At 49.3% G+C, this 17,443-nt stretch overlaps 1 protein-coding gene across 1 annotated transcript in view; it reads left to right on the top strand.

Annotated features, from left to right (window-relative positions):
- The first annotated feature begins 3,388 nt into the window (after positions 1-3,388).
- The window catches only part of LOC140411126 (uncharacterized), a 48,006-nt gene continuing 33,951 nt past the window's right edge, over positions 3,389-17,443 (top strand). Inside the window, exons 1-2 of the mRNA XM_072500187.1 lie at positions 3,389-3,617; positions 9,321-9,450. Coding sequence (XP_072356288.1) covers positions 3,486-3,617; positions 9,321-9,450 — 262 coding nt within the window. The 5' untranslated portion in view covers positions 3,389-3,485. The remainder of the gene's footprint in view (positions 3,618-9,320; positions 9,451-17,443) is intronic.

The following is a 17,443-nucleotide window of genomic DNA, read 5'->3' as shown; positions in this document are numbered from 1 at the left end:
TGTGGTGCAGGTAAACCAACATTGTTAAGTTGGCAGTTCCAGGATTTCAAGCCAGCGACAGTGAGAAAATGGGGATTGAGGTTTTGGAGAATTTGGATTGTTCCCACTTCCCAGACCATAGAGTCAGAGAGGTTTCCAGTCTGAAAACAGGCCCCCAGCCCAACTTGTCCATGCCACCCAGTTTTACCACTAAGCTTATTCCACTTGCCCGCGTTTGGCAAGTGGCCCGCTATAGGCATCTTACCCAGATAACTGTCTAAATGCTTTTTTAAAAGACAAAATTGTGCCCACTTCGACTACTGCCTCTGGCAGCTCATTCCAGACACTCACCACCCTCGGTGTGAAAAAACTGCCCCTCTGGACCCTTTTGTATCTCTGCCCTCTCACCTTAAACCTCTGCCCTTCTAGCGTTAGACACCCCGAGCTTTGGGAAAAGATGTTGACTATTTATCTTATCTATGCCTCTCATTATTTTATAGATCCCTATCAGGTCACCCCTAAGCCTCCTATGCTCCAGGGAGAAAAGTCCCAGTAGCATCCCAGTCAATCTTTTCTGCACTCTTTCTGGTTGAACAATATCCTTTCTACAATCGTGTGATCAGAGCAGTACACAGTATTCCAAATGTGGCCTTACTAATATCTTGTACAACTTCATCAAGACGTCAATGTTCTGACCAGTAAGTTTAATCTGCCTGTTGTAGCCTCATTGACATCTACATGTGATTGGATTATGTGGCAGCACAGTAGCACAGTGGGTAGTAATGTTGCTTCACAGCGCCAATGTCCCAGGTTCGATTCCTGGCTTGGGTCACTGTCTGTGCAGAGTCTGCATGTTCTCCCCTTGACTGTGTCGGGGTGCTCCGGTTTTCTCTTAGAAGTACCGAAAGACGCGCTGTTTGGTGAATTGGACATTCTGAATTCTCCATCTGTGTATCTGAGCAGGCGCAGGAGTGTGGCGACGAGGGGATTTTCACAATAACTTCATTGCAGTGTTCATTTAAGCCTACTTGTGACACTCATAAAAATTATTATTATTATAACTCTGTCGAGATTACAGCAGTAATTTAAATGTTTCTTGGACAGTAGCACAAAATGTGTGACTGTACACCAACCACCTATTTGACCAGCTGAGATCTAATAACACCGCACAGGCTGGAGGTTAAACCAGGGACTGAACTCCACCCTGGGAGCAGCTATATTTCCATTTCCATTGACTCTGATGGAACGTATTGGATGTGTAATCAGGCACTGATCTGCTTGATTCACCGTCAATGCAGTGAAGACGAGAATGGTGGAACAATCGAGGCTTTATTGAGCAAGATGTTGTGCCTCCTGTAGCTGGTACCAGAATGGCTGCAGCACCGGAGAGCACACACATGTATACGCCCCCTGCTGGGCGGAGCCAGCAGGCAGGGACTTACCGTTGTACCCTTAATATATGGGCAGTGCCGAAAATACATATAATATGCCAGTAGTGGTGACTACCACTTTCGCCCCGTTAAAAAAAGAGTCCGGCGGGGTGGTGGAAAGCATTACAAGTTAAGTCTGTCGGGGGGCCTTGACCCTCCTCTGCGATCGCCTCAGTCCTGGTGGTGATGTGGGCGCCGACTTGGTCACCTGCGACTCTGGGAGCATGTTGTCCTCGTTTTCGTCACCCCTGAGTGGATCCAGTGGGAGGACGGATTCTGCTGGTGTGGGGGCTGGGGCTGGTTTAGCACACTGGGCTAAATCGCTGGCTTTTAAAGCAGACCAGCATGCCAGCAGCACGGTTCAATTCCCGTACCAGCCTCCCCGAACAGGCGCCGGAATGTGGCGACTTTTCAGTAACTTCATTGAAGCCTACTTGTGACAATAAGTGATTTTCATTCCATTTCATTTCATTCATAATATGCCATTAGTGGTGCCGACCACACTGCTGTCACCCAATCTGTCATACCGCCCAAAATAACTTGACTCGTAATCCAGAGACCCAGGGTAATGCTCTGGGGTCCCAGGTTCAAACCCCACTCTGGCAGATGGTGAAATGTGAATTCTATAAAAATCTGGGGCGTCATTCTCCGAACCCCCGGCGGGTCGGAGAATCGCCAGGGGCTGCCGTGAATCCCGCCCCCCGCCGGTTGCCGAAGTCTCCGGTACCGGATATTCGGCGGGGGCGTAAATCGGGCCGCGCCGGTTGGCGGGCCCCCCCCCGCGCGATTCTCCGGCCCGGATGGGCCGAAGTCCCGCCGATAAATTGCCTGTCCCGTCGGCGTAAAGTAAAGTATCTTTCTTACCGGCGGGACAAGGCGGCGTGGGCGGGCTCCGGGGCCCTTGGGGGGGGGGCGCGGGGTGATCTGACCCCGGGGGGTGCCCCCACGGTGGCCTGGCCCGCGATCGGGGCCCACCGATCCGCGGGCGGGTCTGTGCCGTGGGGGCTCTCTTTCCCTTCCGCCTCCGCCACGGTCTCCACCATGGCGGAGGCGGAAGAGACTCCCTCCACTGCACATGCACGGGAAACTGTCAGCGGCCGCTGACACTCCCGCGCATGTGCCGCCCCGACATGTCATTTCCATGTCAACAAAGGCCGTATCCGCCAGTTGGCGGGGCGGAAATCCCTCCGGCGCCGGCCTAGCCCCTCAATGTTGGGGCTCGGCCCCCAAAGATGCGAAGCATTCCGCACCTTTGGGGCGGCGCGATGCCCGTCTGATTTGCGCCGTTTTGGGCGCCAATCGGCGGACATCGCGCCGGTTGGGGAGAATTTCGCCCCTGGAATTAAAAACTGACCAGTAAATCTTTGTTGATTGTCGTAATAACCCATCTGGTTCACTATTGTCCTTCAGGGAAGGAAATCTGCCGTCCTTACCCGGTCTGGCCTATTTGTGACTCCAGACCCAGACAGCAATGTGGTTTCCTCTTAACTGCCCCCACTGTAATGCCCCAGCAAGAGTAGCCAAGCAAGCTGCTCAGTTCAAGGGCAATTAGTGATGGGTAAGAAATGCGGGCCCAACAAGCGACGCCCACATCCGAATAATGAATAAAAAGATTGGAGCTGGAATAGATCAATCAGCCCCTCGAACCTGCTCCATCATTCGGTTAGATCATGACTGATCTGATTGTGACCTTTACTCCACTTTCCAGCCTGTCCCCATAATCCTCGACTCCCTTTCCCACCAAAAATCTGTCTGACTCAGGCAGAGAGATCAATCCTGAGTGTGTGAACTGGACTCAGGAGTGAAATAGCTGCCCCGGGCTGTTCAGATTGCCCAGAAACCAGCACTCACACAGTTAATGATTTCTAAATTCAAGACTGGGACCAGGAAACATTTCCATCGTTAATTATCTGGAGCATTTCTTCAACACCTGATGTTCCTGTCGCTAAACTTTATTCAAAATCATCTCCCCAAAACAGTATAAAAATCTCTGAGCTCTCTGCTCAAACTGCAGATCGAGCTGAAGGTGCTGAGAGTCATTCAGTGGATTCACCAGTGATCTGAGCCGACACCAAGATGCTGAGAATCTTCTTAACCGTGTCTGTCCTCTTCTGGAACCAACTCGCTGCACAGAATGCGGTAAAAGAGATGATCGAACTCTGTGAACAAGATGACTGCCCTGAACCCGCAGTAGTCATTGAGGACAAGGTCAGTATAGTTCAGAGTTTACTGCATTCTGTAATGCTTGAACATTGGAAATTATTTAATGCCTGTATTTTGGGGTCAAAAACATTTTACTGTCATTTTACTGTCAAAAATCTGTCTAACTCAGGCAGGGAGGGTTGTCAATCCTGAGTGTGTGAACTTGAATAAATAGTGAAATAGCTGCCCCGGGCTGTTCAGGCATCCCAGGGACCGGCACTCACAGAGTTAATGATTTCCAAATTCAAGGTTGGGACCAAGAAAGAATTCTGAGGGACAGAATATATCTGCACTTTAGACATGGATTAATCAGGAATAGTCAGCATGGATTTGTTAAGGAAAGGTCTTTCTTGACAAATACAATTGAATGTTTTGAGGAGGTAACCAGGAGTGTTGATGAGGATAATACATTTGAAGTGGTCTATATGGACTTTAGCAAGGCTTTTGATAAGGTCCCTCGTGGCAGACTGATCAAGAAAGCCAGGGACCAGGGACCATGGGATCCAAGGCAAAGTGACACATTGGATCCAAAATTGGCTGAGACGCAGGAAGCCGAGGGTGATGGTCGAGGGATGATTCTGTGACTTGAAGGGCTGGATTCTCCGTCCGGGATGCCCGAATGTGTTCTCTGAACAGATGGAGAATCAGGAGTCAGGGCGAAAGCGGGGATTGGTGGCAACGCGAACGCGATGCTCTGCCCCCCCCCCCCCCCCCCCCCGCGCCCCCCACTCGCTGGCAGCGTGAACGAGTTCCACGCCGCACACCAGGGGGAGCAAGTAAATAAATGTAAATGGAGCGTAATGACCCTATGCTCCGCCCTCCCATGATTCCCTGGTCCCCGCAGCCGTAAATCACGTGGGCAAGGTTCACTTGTGGCCTCTGCCTTCGTGGACCTCACAGTGGGCTAAGGGGGCAATGGTTGCCATGGCAGCAGTTGATACGATTCGAGTATCTTCTGCCTGATCCGCCGTTGAGAACTCGTTTTAAATTGCGCTTTGTCTGGTTCCTCCCACCCAACCTTATCATCATGGGTGACCCTGTCAGGAGCTTAAGACGCCCGATGACATTGCTCTTGTGATTAACAGAATGTTAAGCCTCTCCACTACTGCAAGGAGCAATCCAAGGACAGGAGTGCGAGAATCCTGGAGTCTTGTTCCAATTTGACAAGTCTTTGCTGAGACCACACCTGGAGAATTGCGGGCAGTTTTCATCTCCTTGTGTAAATTTCTCTGATTTGCGGCGATGTAAACACGAACAGGGCTCAGCCAGACAATGGGCGTCCAGCCAAAATCGAGGTCAATTCGGGGGGGGGATACTCCGCTCCTTCGCTGGTGGCGATTTACTGCAGATATTTGCAAACAGGGACTGTGTGCCATGTCTACTGAAGGGGAGAGAGAAGGTAAGCAAAGTTGGAAAAACTGTTCAACATTGTACCACTTGCTGGGGGGTGTAGGGGAATAACAGGACCGACTTCCTGACAGCTCCGTGGATTCGGGGTGTCCCCCTCGGGATCGGGGTGGCCTGGCTCAGGCCGCCATTGCTGCAGTATTTGTTTGAAACGCACCCATTTGGTACAAGTTCCAGGCCCCTGGCTGCTCACTCTGCTGACTGCTCACTCTGTCCTGTAAATGTTCACAGAGCCTCGGGTCATTTGGGAGCCCACCTAGGCCACCCTTCAGGAAACCCTCAAACCCCAGCTGACCCATCGCCGGGATGGGCGTGGCCAAGCTCAATCAGTGACACACCAGGTGCTGCCACTCCTCAGTGACCTCATCAGAAGCTCCGCCCCACTGCAGGAGAAGCAGGGGAATAGCAGAGCTCACCCCAAACAAAGGACACATGTACCGTGGCCTTTGGTACCCTCCCTGACACACTGACCCTCTCAGGGCAGAGGCCTCACCAGTGACAGTATCGGCTAGCCCACTCTGCAGGACCAGCAGCGTCTCCAAGCCCTGCCTGTCCACCGCGCCCCTGCTCCCATCCATCCTGCCCCTGGACAGATTGTCACAACCTGTGTGTCACACCCAGGACCCACATCACACTGCAGCTACACTCCCAGCAGACACACACTTCCCTGCCTCACCTCCATCTGTAGGACCTGCCCACATACACACCTCTAACATGGAGGCAATCGAGGAGATGCTGGAATGACTGTGCCACCAAAGAATTTGGAAACCAAGGAGGCCTTGCAACACTTGTGCTGGATGGGAAAGCTGTCCTACAAGGCAGCCTCACACTTCGGGCCCTCTTCCCTGCTGCCTCTAAGGATGACCCCAGGTGGAATGAAAAATGAAAATCGCTTATTGTCACAAGTAGTCTTCAAATGAAGTTACTGTGAAAAGCCCCTAGCCGCCACATTCCGGCGCCTGTTCGGGGAGGCTGGTACGGGAATTGAACCGTGCTGCTGGCCTGCCTTGGTCTGCTGTCAAAGCCAGCGATTTAGCCCTGTGCTAAACAGCCCCAGGTGGAACGTTCAGTTGTCCTGGAAGCCCTGCCCCATGCCAACCTCCAACACCCACACCACCAACCTCCCACATTCCCCAGCCGGCACACCCTCTACACCCAGCCCAGCCCTTCCCCCACACCCTTCAGACAGAGGGGTGAGACCGGTTGTAATGTTGGTGAAAAGGTGTTTAATAGTGACTATATACATTATTGTGCCCTGACCTCTAACCTTAGCTGCACCCTGGCCAAATTAACTGGTGTCTAACTTGCTTATTTTACATGGCCTACTACTCCTACTCGGTGTGACCCAGACAGTCCCTCAGACATGGCGGCCTGCTGCATATCTCACCCTATGACCTGATATGCCTTTTTGCGGCCATCCTCTGGAAGGCCTGGATTTGGATGGGCCAGGTGGATTTTCGGGTGTCACACCTGTTCTGCCCACTGCTCCAGTGTCAGGTGGATGGGGGGATTCAGAAGTGCTGAGGAGTTCCAACACATCTTCTGCGGGAGGGTCCTGCATGGGCCCCAGGCTACTCCTTGGGATAGAGACGAGACCGGAGTGGGATCAGGAGGCTCCACCATCACCTGGTGTTGCCAGTTCCGGAGGCCCGCTCTCTTCTCATCCAGGATCTCGCTGCCGTCAAAAATGGATCACAGAGAACAAAGAACAATGCAGCACAGGAACAGGTCCTTCGGCCCTCCAAGCCCAAATCAGTCCCAGCGTCAACATTAGTCTCCCAAACGGTGAACATCACACCTGATCTAAAACAGGATCTACATTCCTTGGAGATGATGCGGTGAAGATTCACTGGATTGATTCCTGGGTTACAGAGTTGTCCAATGCTGAAAGGAATCATATTGTTGCGTACTCTCTGGAATTTAGGAGAATGAGAGTGATCTCATTGAATCATACACGCTGACAAGGTAGGAAGGTTGTTTCCCCTGGCTGGGACACCGAGAACAGGGCAGCACAGATCCAGGAGGAAGAGATAATAATAATAATAATTGCTTATTATCACAAGTAGGCTTCAATGAAGTTACTGTGAAAAGCCCCCAGTCGCCACATTCCGGTGCCTGTTCAGGGAGGATGGAACGGGAATTGAACCCGTGCTGTTTCTCTTGTTCTGCATTACAAGCCCCTTGTGCTAAACCAGCCCTTAATCAAATAGGACTGAGGTGGGGAGAAATGTCTTCACTCAAAGGGTTGTGAATCTTTGGAATTCTCCAGTCTGTTATCGAAGCTTCATCATTGAGTTTACTGAAGGCTAAGATAGCTGGAATGTAGGATTCTAGGTTCATCGCAGGTGTAATATAATGGAGGATATTAGGAATAGTCCTGTGAAGGGTTAAGCCTGTGATGTCTTTGGAAGGAAGTGACATACACTCGTGATCTGAGAGTCTCGAAGAAAGCAACATGAAACGAAGCTTGTGTCGGGGAATGTTCTGATAACTCTAAATGTGTTACAATAGAGTTAGAATGTCTGCAGCCAGCAGTCTTTGGGAATTATGGAAACTTCTCCAACCCACCAACACAACGTAACAGCTGAGGATGGCGTGGGGTAAGTAGAGTTGGGGTTAAAGGTGAGGCATGATGTTGATTGGTGGAGCAGGCTTGAGGAGTTGCCAGGCCTACTCCAGTTCCTATTTCTTATGGTCTAATGACATTTTTTTTCTTTTCATCCTGTATTAGTGTCTGGATACATAGGACATAGAAGAGTACAGCACAGTACAGGCCCTTCGGTCCACGATGTTGTGCTGACCATTTATCTGAATCTAAGATCAACCTAACCTACACCCGTTCAACTGCTGTCCATGTACCTGTCCAAGAGTCACTTCAATGTCCCAAATGACTCTGACTCCACCACCTCCGCTGGCTGTACGTTCCACGCACCCACCACTCTCTGTGTAAAGAACCTGCCTCTGACATCTCCCCGATACCTTCCTCAATCAAATTATGTTCCCCTCGTGACAGCCATATCCGCCCTGGGGAAAAGTCTCTGGCTATCCACTCTATCCATGCCTCTCATCACCTTTATCAAGTCACCTCTCTTCCTTCTTCGCTCCAGTGAGAAAAGCCCTAGCTCCCTCAACCTTTCTTCATAAGCCCTCCAGTCCAGGCAGCATCCTGGTAAATCTCCACTGCACCCTCTCCAAAGCATGCACATCCTTCCCATAATGAGGCGGTCAGAACGGGACACAATATTCCAAGTGTGGTCTAACCAGGGTTTTATAAAGCTGCAGCAAAACCTCGCGACTTTTCAACTCAATCCCCCTGTTAATGGAAGCCAACACACCATACACCTTCTTAACAACCCTATCAACCTGGGTGCCAACTTTAAGGGATCTGTGTACGTGGACCCCAAGTTCCCTCTGTTCCTCTACACTTCCAAGAATCCTGCCTTTAACCCTGTATTCAGCATTCAAATTCGACTTTCCAAAATGAATCACTTCACATTCACCTAGGTTGAGCTCCATCGACCACTTCTCAGCCCATCTCTGCATCCTGTCAATGTCCTGTTGTAACCTGCAACAGCCCTCAACACTATCTACAACTCCACCACCCTTTGTGTCATCGGCAAACTTACCAACCCGCCCTTCCACTTCCTCATCCAAGTCATTAAACACAAAGAGCAGACGTCCCAGAACAGATCCCTGCGGGACACTACTGGTCACCGACCTCCAGGCGGAATACTTTCCATCCACTACCACTCGCTGTCTCCTGTCGGCCAGCCAATTCTGTATCCAGACAGCTAGATTTCCCTGTATCCCATGCCCCCTGACTTTCTGAATGAGTCTACCATGGGGAACCTTATCAAATGCCTTACTGAAATCCATATAGGTCCAAAAAGGTTAGGTGGTGTTACGGGGATAGGTTGGAAGTGTGGGTTTAATGGGGTACTCTTTTTCCAAGGCCGGTGCAGACTCGATGGGCCGAATGACCCCCATCTGCTCTGTAAATTCTATGTGAACATTCTGTATATTTGTTTTAATTGAAAACCCAAGGGGAAGGAATGAGGCCCATTGTGCAGAACAACTCTAAAGTTGAAAGAGTGCATGAGGGGGGGGGAAGGAAAATGTATCCAGAAGTGGTGATGCCAAGACTTCCATCAAAAACTCCAAACTCTTTCACAAGGTCAGTCCATCCAGGACATGAATACTGCTCCCACACCTGGGAACCGAGGACAGTCCTCTCAACACTGAGGTGTTTTGGTGCTCGTTCAGTTGTGTCATATGCTGATAGATTTTATTTTCTTGTTTCAGAATTATGAAGAGATGGAATATAGAGTTCACCAGATGGTTGAAACTGAGGTTCATGCAGTGAATTTTAAAAGTGCGATGGAGATCGGCCTGGAGAAACTTTTCAATTATTCACGTTGTGGTAATGTTGCAGGTATGTCAGATGTTCCTTCAAAGTAACAACAGAATATAAAACAACCATTCACTCTTTAACCTGTCGCGTTTGAAACTTTCTGTACAGACTGACACACTGACAAAAGAATTCCACCATTGTCAATCCCAGAGCGTCCCTCGTTCACATGTGACTAGTGGGTTGAAGGGACATTTGGGCTACTTCTTTATTACCTGCAGGATTTATGCTCCCAGAATCTGGGAAGGTTTCCCACGTGTGCTGGGAGTGAGATTCCAAACTCATGTTCTGACTCCAGCTTGTCGCTGTTGAATTTTCCGAGTATAATAAACATAGAACATAGAACATTACAGCGCAGTACAGGCCCTTCGGCCCTCGATGTTGCGCCAACCTGTGAAACCACTCTAAAGTCCATCTACACTATTCCCTTATCGTCCATATGTCTATCCAATTACCATTTGAATGCCCTTAGTGTTGGTGAGTCCACTACTGTTGAGGGTAGGGCATTCTACGTCCTTACTACTCTCTGAGTAAAGAACTTACCTCTGGTATCTGTCCTATAACTATCTCCCCTTAATTTAAAGCTATGTCCCCTCGTGCCGGACATCACCATCCGAGGAAAAAGGCTCTCACTGTCAACCCTATCTAATCCTCTGATCATCTTGTATGCCTCAAGTCACCTCTTAACCTTCTTCTCTCTAACAAAAACAGCCTCAAGTCCCTCAGCCTTCCCTCATAAGATCTTCCCTCCATACCAGGCAACATTCTGGTAAATCTCCTCTGCACCCTTTCCAATGCTTCCACATCCTTCCGATAATGCGACGACCAGAATTACATGCAATACTCCAAATGCGGCCACACCAGAGTTTTGTACAACTGCAACATGACCTCATGGCTCCGAAACTCAATCCCTCTACCAATAAAAGCTGACATACCGTACGCCTTCTTAACAACCCTCTCAACCAGGATGGCAACTTTCAGGGATCTATGTACATGGACACCGAGATCTCTCTGCTTATCCACACTACCAAGAATCTTACCATTAGCCCAGTACTCTGTCTTCCTGTTATTCCTTCCAAAATGAATCACCCCACTCCATTTGCCACCTCTCAGCCCAGCGCTGCAGCTTATCTATATCCCTCTGTAACTTGTAACATCCTTCCGCACTGTCCACTACTCCACCGACTTTAGTGTCATCTGCAAATTTACTCATCCATCCTTCTACGCCCTCCTCCAGGTCATTTATAAAAATGACAAATAGCAGTGGCCCCAAAACAGATCCTTGTGATACACCACTAGTAACTGGACTCCAGTCTGAACACTTCCCATCAACCACCACCCTTTGTCTTCTTCCAGCTAGCCAATTTCTGATCCAAACTGCTAAATCACCCTGAATCCCATGCCTCCGTATTTTCTGCAATAGTCTACCGTGGGGAACCTTATCAAACGCTTTACTGAAATCCATATACACCACATCAACTGCTTTACCCTCATCCACCTGTTTGGTCACCTTCTCAAAGAACTCAGTAAGGTTTGTGAGGCATGACCTACCCTTCACAAAACCATGTTGACTATCTCTAATCAAATTATTCCTTTCCAGATGATTATACATCCTATCTCTTATAAACCTTTCCAAGGCTTTGCCCACAACAGAAGTAAGGCTCACTGGTCTATAGTTACCGGGGTTGTCTCTACTCCCCTTCTTGAACAAGGGGACACCTTTTGCTATCCTCCAGTCGTCTGGCACTATTCCTGTAGACAAAGATGTCTTAAAGATCAAAGCCAAAGGTTCAGCAATCTCCTCCCTAGCTTCCCAGAGAATTCTAGGATAAATCCCATCCGGCCCAGTGGACTTATCTATTTTCACACTTTCCATAATTGCTAACACCTCCTCCTTATGAACCTCAAGCCCTTCTAGTCTAGCAGCCTGAATCTCAGTATTCTCCTCAACAATATTGTATTTTTCCTGTGTGAATACTGATGAGAAATATTCATGTAGCACCTCTCCTATCTCCTCAGACTCCACTACGCACAACTTCCCACTACTGTCCTTGTCTGGCCCTACTCTTACCCTAGTCATTCTTTTATTCCTGACATATCTATAGAAAGCTTTAGGGTTATCCTTGATCCTACCTGCCAAAGACTTCTCATGTCCCCTTCTGGCTCTTCTTAGCTCCCTCTTTAGGTCCTTCCAGCTAACTTGTAACTCTCGAGCGCCCTAACTGAACCTTCATGTCTCATCTTTACATAAGCCTCCTTCTTCCTCTTGACAAGTGGTTCAACTGCTTCAGTAAACCACGGTTCCCTCGCTCGACCACTTCCTCCCTGCCTGACAGGTACATACTTATCAAGGACACGCAGTAGCTGTTCCTTGAACAAGCTCCACATTTCCATTGTGCCCATTCCCTGCAGTTTTCCTCTCCATCCGATGCATCCCAAGTCTTGTCTCATCGCATCATTATTGCCTTTTCCCCAGATATAACTCTTGCCCTGCGGTATATACCTATCCCTTTCCATCACTAAAGTAAACGTAATCGAATTGTGGTCACTATCACCAAAGTGCTCACCTACCTCCAAATCTAACACCTGTCCTGGTTCATTGCCCAATACCAAACCCAAAATGGCCTCGCCGCTCATTGGCCTATCTACATACTGTGTCAGGAAACCCTCCTGCACACATTGGACAAAAACGGACCCATCTAATGTACTCGAACTATAGCGTTTCCAGTCAATATTTGGAAAGTTAAAGTCCCCATAACAACTACCCTGTTACTTTCACTCCTATCCAGAATCATCTTTGCAATCCTTTCCTCTACATCTATGGAACTTTTCGGAGGCCTATAGAAAACCTCTAACAGGGTGACCTCTCCTTTCCTGTTTCTAACCTCAGCCCATACTACCTCAGTAGACGAGTCCTCATCAAACGTCCTTTCTGCCACCGTAATACTGTCCTTGACTAACAATGCCACCCCTCCCACTCTTTTACCACCTTCCCTGAGCTTACTGAAATATCTAACCCCCGGCACCTGCAACAACCATTCTGTCCCTGCTCTATCCATGTCTCCGAAATGGCCACAACATCGAAGTCCCAGAACATAGAACATAGAAAATACAGCACAGAACAGGCCCTTCGGCCCACGATGTTGTGCCAAACCTTTGTCCTAGATTAATTGTAGATTATCATTGAATTTACAGTGCAGAAGGAGGCCATTTGGCCCGTCGAGTCTGCACCGGCTCTTGGAAAGAGCACCCTACCCAAGGTCAACACCTCCATCCAACACCAAGGGCAATTTTAGACATTAAGGGCAATTTATCATTGGCCAATTCACCTAGCCTGCACATCTTTGGACTGTGGGAGGAAACCGGAGCACCCGGAGGAAACCCACGCAGACACGGGGAGGACGTGCAGTCTCCGCACAGACAGTGACCCAAGCCGGAATCGAACCTGGGACCCTGGAGCTGTGAAGCAATTGTGCTATCCACAATGCTACCGTGCTGCCCTTAAGAACAAATAAATCTACACTATATCATTTTACCGTAATCCATGTACCTATCCAATAGCTGCTTGAAGGTCCCTAATGTTTCCGACTCAACTACTTCCACAGGCAGTGCATTCCATGCCCCCACTACTCTCTGGGTAAAGAACCTACCTCTGATAGCCCTCCTATATCTTCCACCTTTCACCTTAAATTTATGTCCCCTTGTAATGGTTTGTTCCACCCGGGGAAAAAGTCTCTGACTGTCTACTCTATCTATTCCCCTGATCATCTTATAAACCCCTATCAAGTCACCCCTCATCCTTCTCCGTTCTAATGAGAAAAGGCCTAGCACCCTCAACCTTTCCTCGTAAGACCTACTCTCCATTCCAGGAAACATCCTGGTAAATCTTCTTTGCACCTTTTCCAAAGCTTCCACATCCTTCCTAAAATGAGGCGACCAGAGCTGTACACAGTACTCCAAATAAAGGCACCAACCCATGCCGCAAGTTCACCCACCTTATTCCAGATGCTCCTGGCATTGAAGTAGACACACTTTAAGCCACCTTCCTGCCTGCCGGTACATTCCTGCAACTTTGAAACCTTACTGATGACCTCACTACTCTCAACCTCCTGTATACTGGAGCTACAATTCAGGTTCCCAATCCCCTGCTGAACTAGTTTAAACCCTCCCAAAGAGCATTAGCAAATTATCCCCCAGGATATTGGTACCCCTCTAGTCCAGGTGTCGACCATCCCGTTTGTAGAGGTCCCACCTACCCCAGAATGACCCCAATTATCCAGGAATCTGAAACCCTCCCTCCTGCACCATCCCTGTAGCCACATGTTCAACTGCTCTCTCTCCCTATTCCTCGTCTCGCTAGCACGTGGCACGTGTAACAACCCAGAGATAATAACTCTGTTTGCCCTAGATCTAAGTTTCCACCCTAGCTCCCTGAATTCCTGCCTTACATCCCTATCCCCTTTCCTACCTATGTCGTTGGTACCTATGTGGACCACGACTTGGGGCTGCTCCCCCTCCCGCTTAAGGATCCCGAAAACACGATCCAAGACATCGTGGACCCTGCCACCTGGGAGGCAACATACCAACCGCGAGTCTCTCTCATTCCCACAGAATCTCCTATCTATCCCCCTAACTATGGAGTCTCCAATGTCTAATGCTCTACTCCTCTCCCCCCTTCCCTTCTGAGCAACAGGGGCAGACTCTGTGCCAGAGGCCTGTACCCCATAGCTTAAGTCCCCCCCCTAACAGTATCCAAAGCAGTATACTTGTTACTAAGGGGAACGACCACAGGGAATCCCTGTACTGACTGCTTCCTCCCAACCCCTCTCACCGTCACCCATCTATCTTTATTCTTCGGAGTTACTACATCACTGAAGCTTCTATCTATGACCACATCTGCCTCCCGAATGATCCGAAGTTCATCCAGCTCCAGCTCCAGTTCCCTAACGCGTTTTCTGAGGAGCTGGAGATGGGTGCACTTCCCACAGATGAAATCAGCAGGGACACTGACGGCATCCCTCACCTCAAACATTCTGCAGGAGGAAAATTGCACTGCCTTCCCCTCTAGATAAAATAAGAAAAAGAAAGGAAGAGCTTACCTGATATTCACTCAACCCCTTCGGTTAGAGGAGGTGGAAGGGTGGGTGACACACAAATGTAGTGTCTCGGGTTTAGCAACCACCCAAATTCTATACAGGTACTAACAAATCTTCCCAGAAATCCCCACGGCCGACTTACTGCAGCTGTAAAGATAAGTTTATAAAGTTACACCTACCGTCCCGACAGGGCCCTGGACACTGCTGCCGCCGAAAATCTGAAGGCTGCTTCTCCTGCAAGGTAAGTTTTTAAAGTTAACCGTACCTTCCCGACAGGCCCCTGGGCACTGCTCTTTGTCAGCCATGAATCCCACTATAAGCTGCATCTCTCTCAGTTTACTGGTTGCTGTGAGAATGCTGGCTCCTGACTGAACATAGATCATAGAACATACAGTGCAGAAGGAGGCCAGTCGGACCATCGAGTCTGCACCAACCCATTTAATCCCTTACTTCAACCCTATCACCTTAACCCAATAACCCCTCCTAACCTTTTTTTTGGACACTGAGGGCAACTTAGATTGGCCAATCCACCTAACCTGCACGTCTTTGGACAATGGGAGGAAACCGGAGCACCCGGAGGAAACCCACGCAGACATGGGGAGAACGTGCAGACTCTGCACAGACAGTGACCCAGCAGGGAATGATACCTGGGACCCTGGCGCTGTGAGGCCACAGCGCTAACCACTATGCTACCGTGCTGCCGTCAACTGCTGAGACTCAGTGGCAGGAAATTCTGCTTGTTCAAGAGGAATTATGTTTGAATAACTTCATCCAGATATTTAATGGTTTAAAGGGTGTACAGTTGATGTTATGTCTGTTCATTTTCAAAAGGTGTTTCACAAATTACTATATTTATAACAGTCAGCAAAACTGAAACTCATGCGATGGAAGGGATTGGCAGCATGGAGACAGAATGGATCCAGTGACAGAAAGCAGAGAATAGTGGTGAACAGTTGTTTTTCAGACTGGGGAAGTAGACAGTGATGTTCCCCAGGGACCGGTATTAGGACGATTACACATTTGATGAATTTTAATCATTTAGATTTGGGTCAGCAAGGTATAATGTCAACATATGCAGATAATCTCAGAGTTGGAATCTCAGGATTACTCCCTGTGCCACGTGCCAGTGAGGATAGAAATCGGAGGATGGTGCAACTAAACACGTGGCTAAACTGGTGGTGTTGGAGGGAGAGTTTCAGATTTCTGAATCATTGGGATCTCTTCCGGGGCAGGTGGGACCTGTACAAGAAGGAAGGGCTACATCTAAACTGGAGGGGTATTGATATCCTGGCTGGGAAGTTTGCGAGAGTCACTCGGGAGAATTTAAACTAGTATGGCAGAGGGGTGGGAACCAGAGGGTTAGCTTAGAAGGTGTAATAGCTGAAGAGAAAATCAAGAACAAAAATAAGAGAACAACATCACCCTCAGCAGAGCAAAAAAAGGTGGCAAGTGTGAGAAGGGAGGGAGGTGGTCAATGCAGGACTGAGGGTGTTGTACCTAAATGCACGCAGTATACGGAACAAGGTAAATGGGCTTGTTGCGAACATTGAAAATGGCCGGTACGATGTTGTGGGCATCACAGAGACATCGCATCAGCAAGGGGATCAGGAATGCGATCTAAATATGCAAGATTATGTGTCCGATCGAAAGGGCAGGCAGATGGGCAAAAGGGCGGTGTTGCATTGTTAGTTAGGAATGAAGTTAAATGGGGAAGAGAAAAATATCAGCCATGGTTGAATGGCGGAGCAGACTCGATCGGCCGAGTGGCTGAATTCTGCTCCTATGTCTTATGGTCTTATAAAACTAGCATGCAGGTGCAGCATGTAATAAAGAAAGCGAATGGAATGTCGGCATTTATAGCTAAAGGAATTGAATTTAAAGGTAAGGCTGTGTTGTTGCAACTAGACAAGGCATTGGTGAGACCACACCTGGAGTATTGTGCACAGTTTTGGTCCTCTTATTTGAGGAAAGACGTTGTGGCATTTGAGGCAGGTCGGAGGAGGTTCACTCGATTGATTCCAGAGATGAGGGGCGGGATTCTCCGTTGCCCGACGATGAAATCGGGAACGGCAATTGGGCGGAGAATGGCTCCTGACGCCAGAATCGGTTTGACGCCGAGTTGCAATGCTCCGCTCCTCCAAATTGGCGTCATCGGGATGCCCACTGCACGCAGTCGAAACCCCATTGGTGTGTCATTAACCGACCCATCCGTGATGCTCCACCTCCGATGGCTGAGTTCCCGCCAGCATGGCTATTTGCAGTCTCAGCGGTCGGGATCCTGGTGTGCCAGCTGCGGAGAGAGAGAGGGCATGTGGACAGTGTCTAACACCACCACACTCGGCCGCGATACATGCCGCTGGCCGGGGGGCTTCCTCCAGGGCCGGGGGGGTAGTGGAAGGTGGCCAGGAGGTGGGCTGTGGGGTTGGGGTGGGTGGGTACACGGTCCAGCATGGCCTACGCTATCTTTGCCGGTGCGATTAGTTTGTGTGTGGGAGGTGTAGGCGTACGTGGGGCTGCGGCTTGTCAGCCCTGAGCATGTGCAGCACGGGACCTGCCATTCCCCAACTGTTTTCCGCATGTTCTGCAGGTGTTTCTCGCGGCGCCGGTGCTAGCCCCGCATCGGTAGCAGAATTGGCGAGGGTTTGGCGCCAATTTTCCCATCGTGAAACGCCACTGGATCCTCCATTGGCATCGGTACTTAGCCTCAGGAATGGAGAATCCTGCCCGAGGGGTTTGTCGTATGAGAAGGCATTGAACATTTTAGGCCTATACCCTCGAGAGTTTAGAAGAATGAGGGGAGATCAAATTGAGACATACAAGATGCTAAAAGCCATGGATCAGGTAGAAGTGGATCAGATGCTTCCTCTTGTGGGGCATTCTAGAAGGAGAGGTCATAGTATCAGGATAAGGGGTCGCAAATT

Source organism: Scyliorhinus torazame, chromosome 4 (assembly GCF_047496885.1).
Source record: "Scyliorhinus torazame isolate Kashiwa2021f chromosome 4, sScyTor2.1, whole genome shotgun sequence".
Lineage (NCBI taxonomy): Eukaryota > Metazoa > Chordata > Chondrichthyes > Carcharhiniformes > Scyliorhinidae > Scyliorhinus > Scyliorhinus torazame.
Note: the sequence above shows the minus strand (reverse complement) of the source record. Positions and strands in the feature narration are given on the sequence as shown.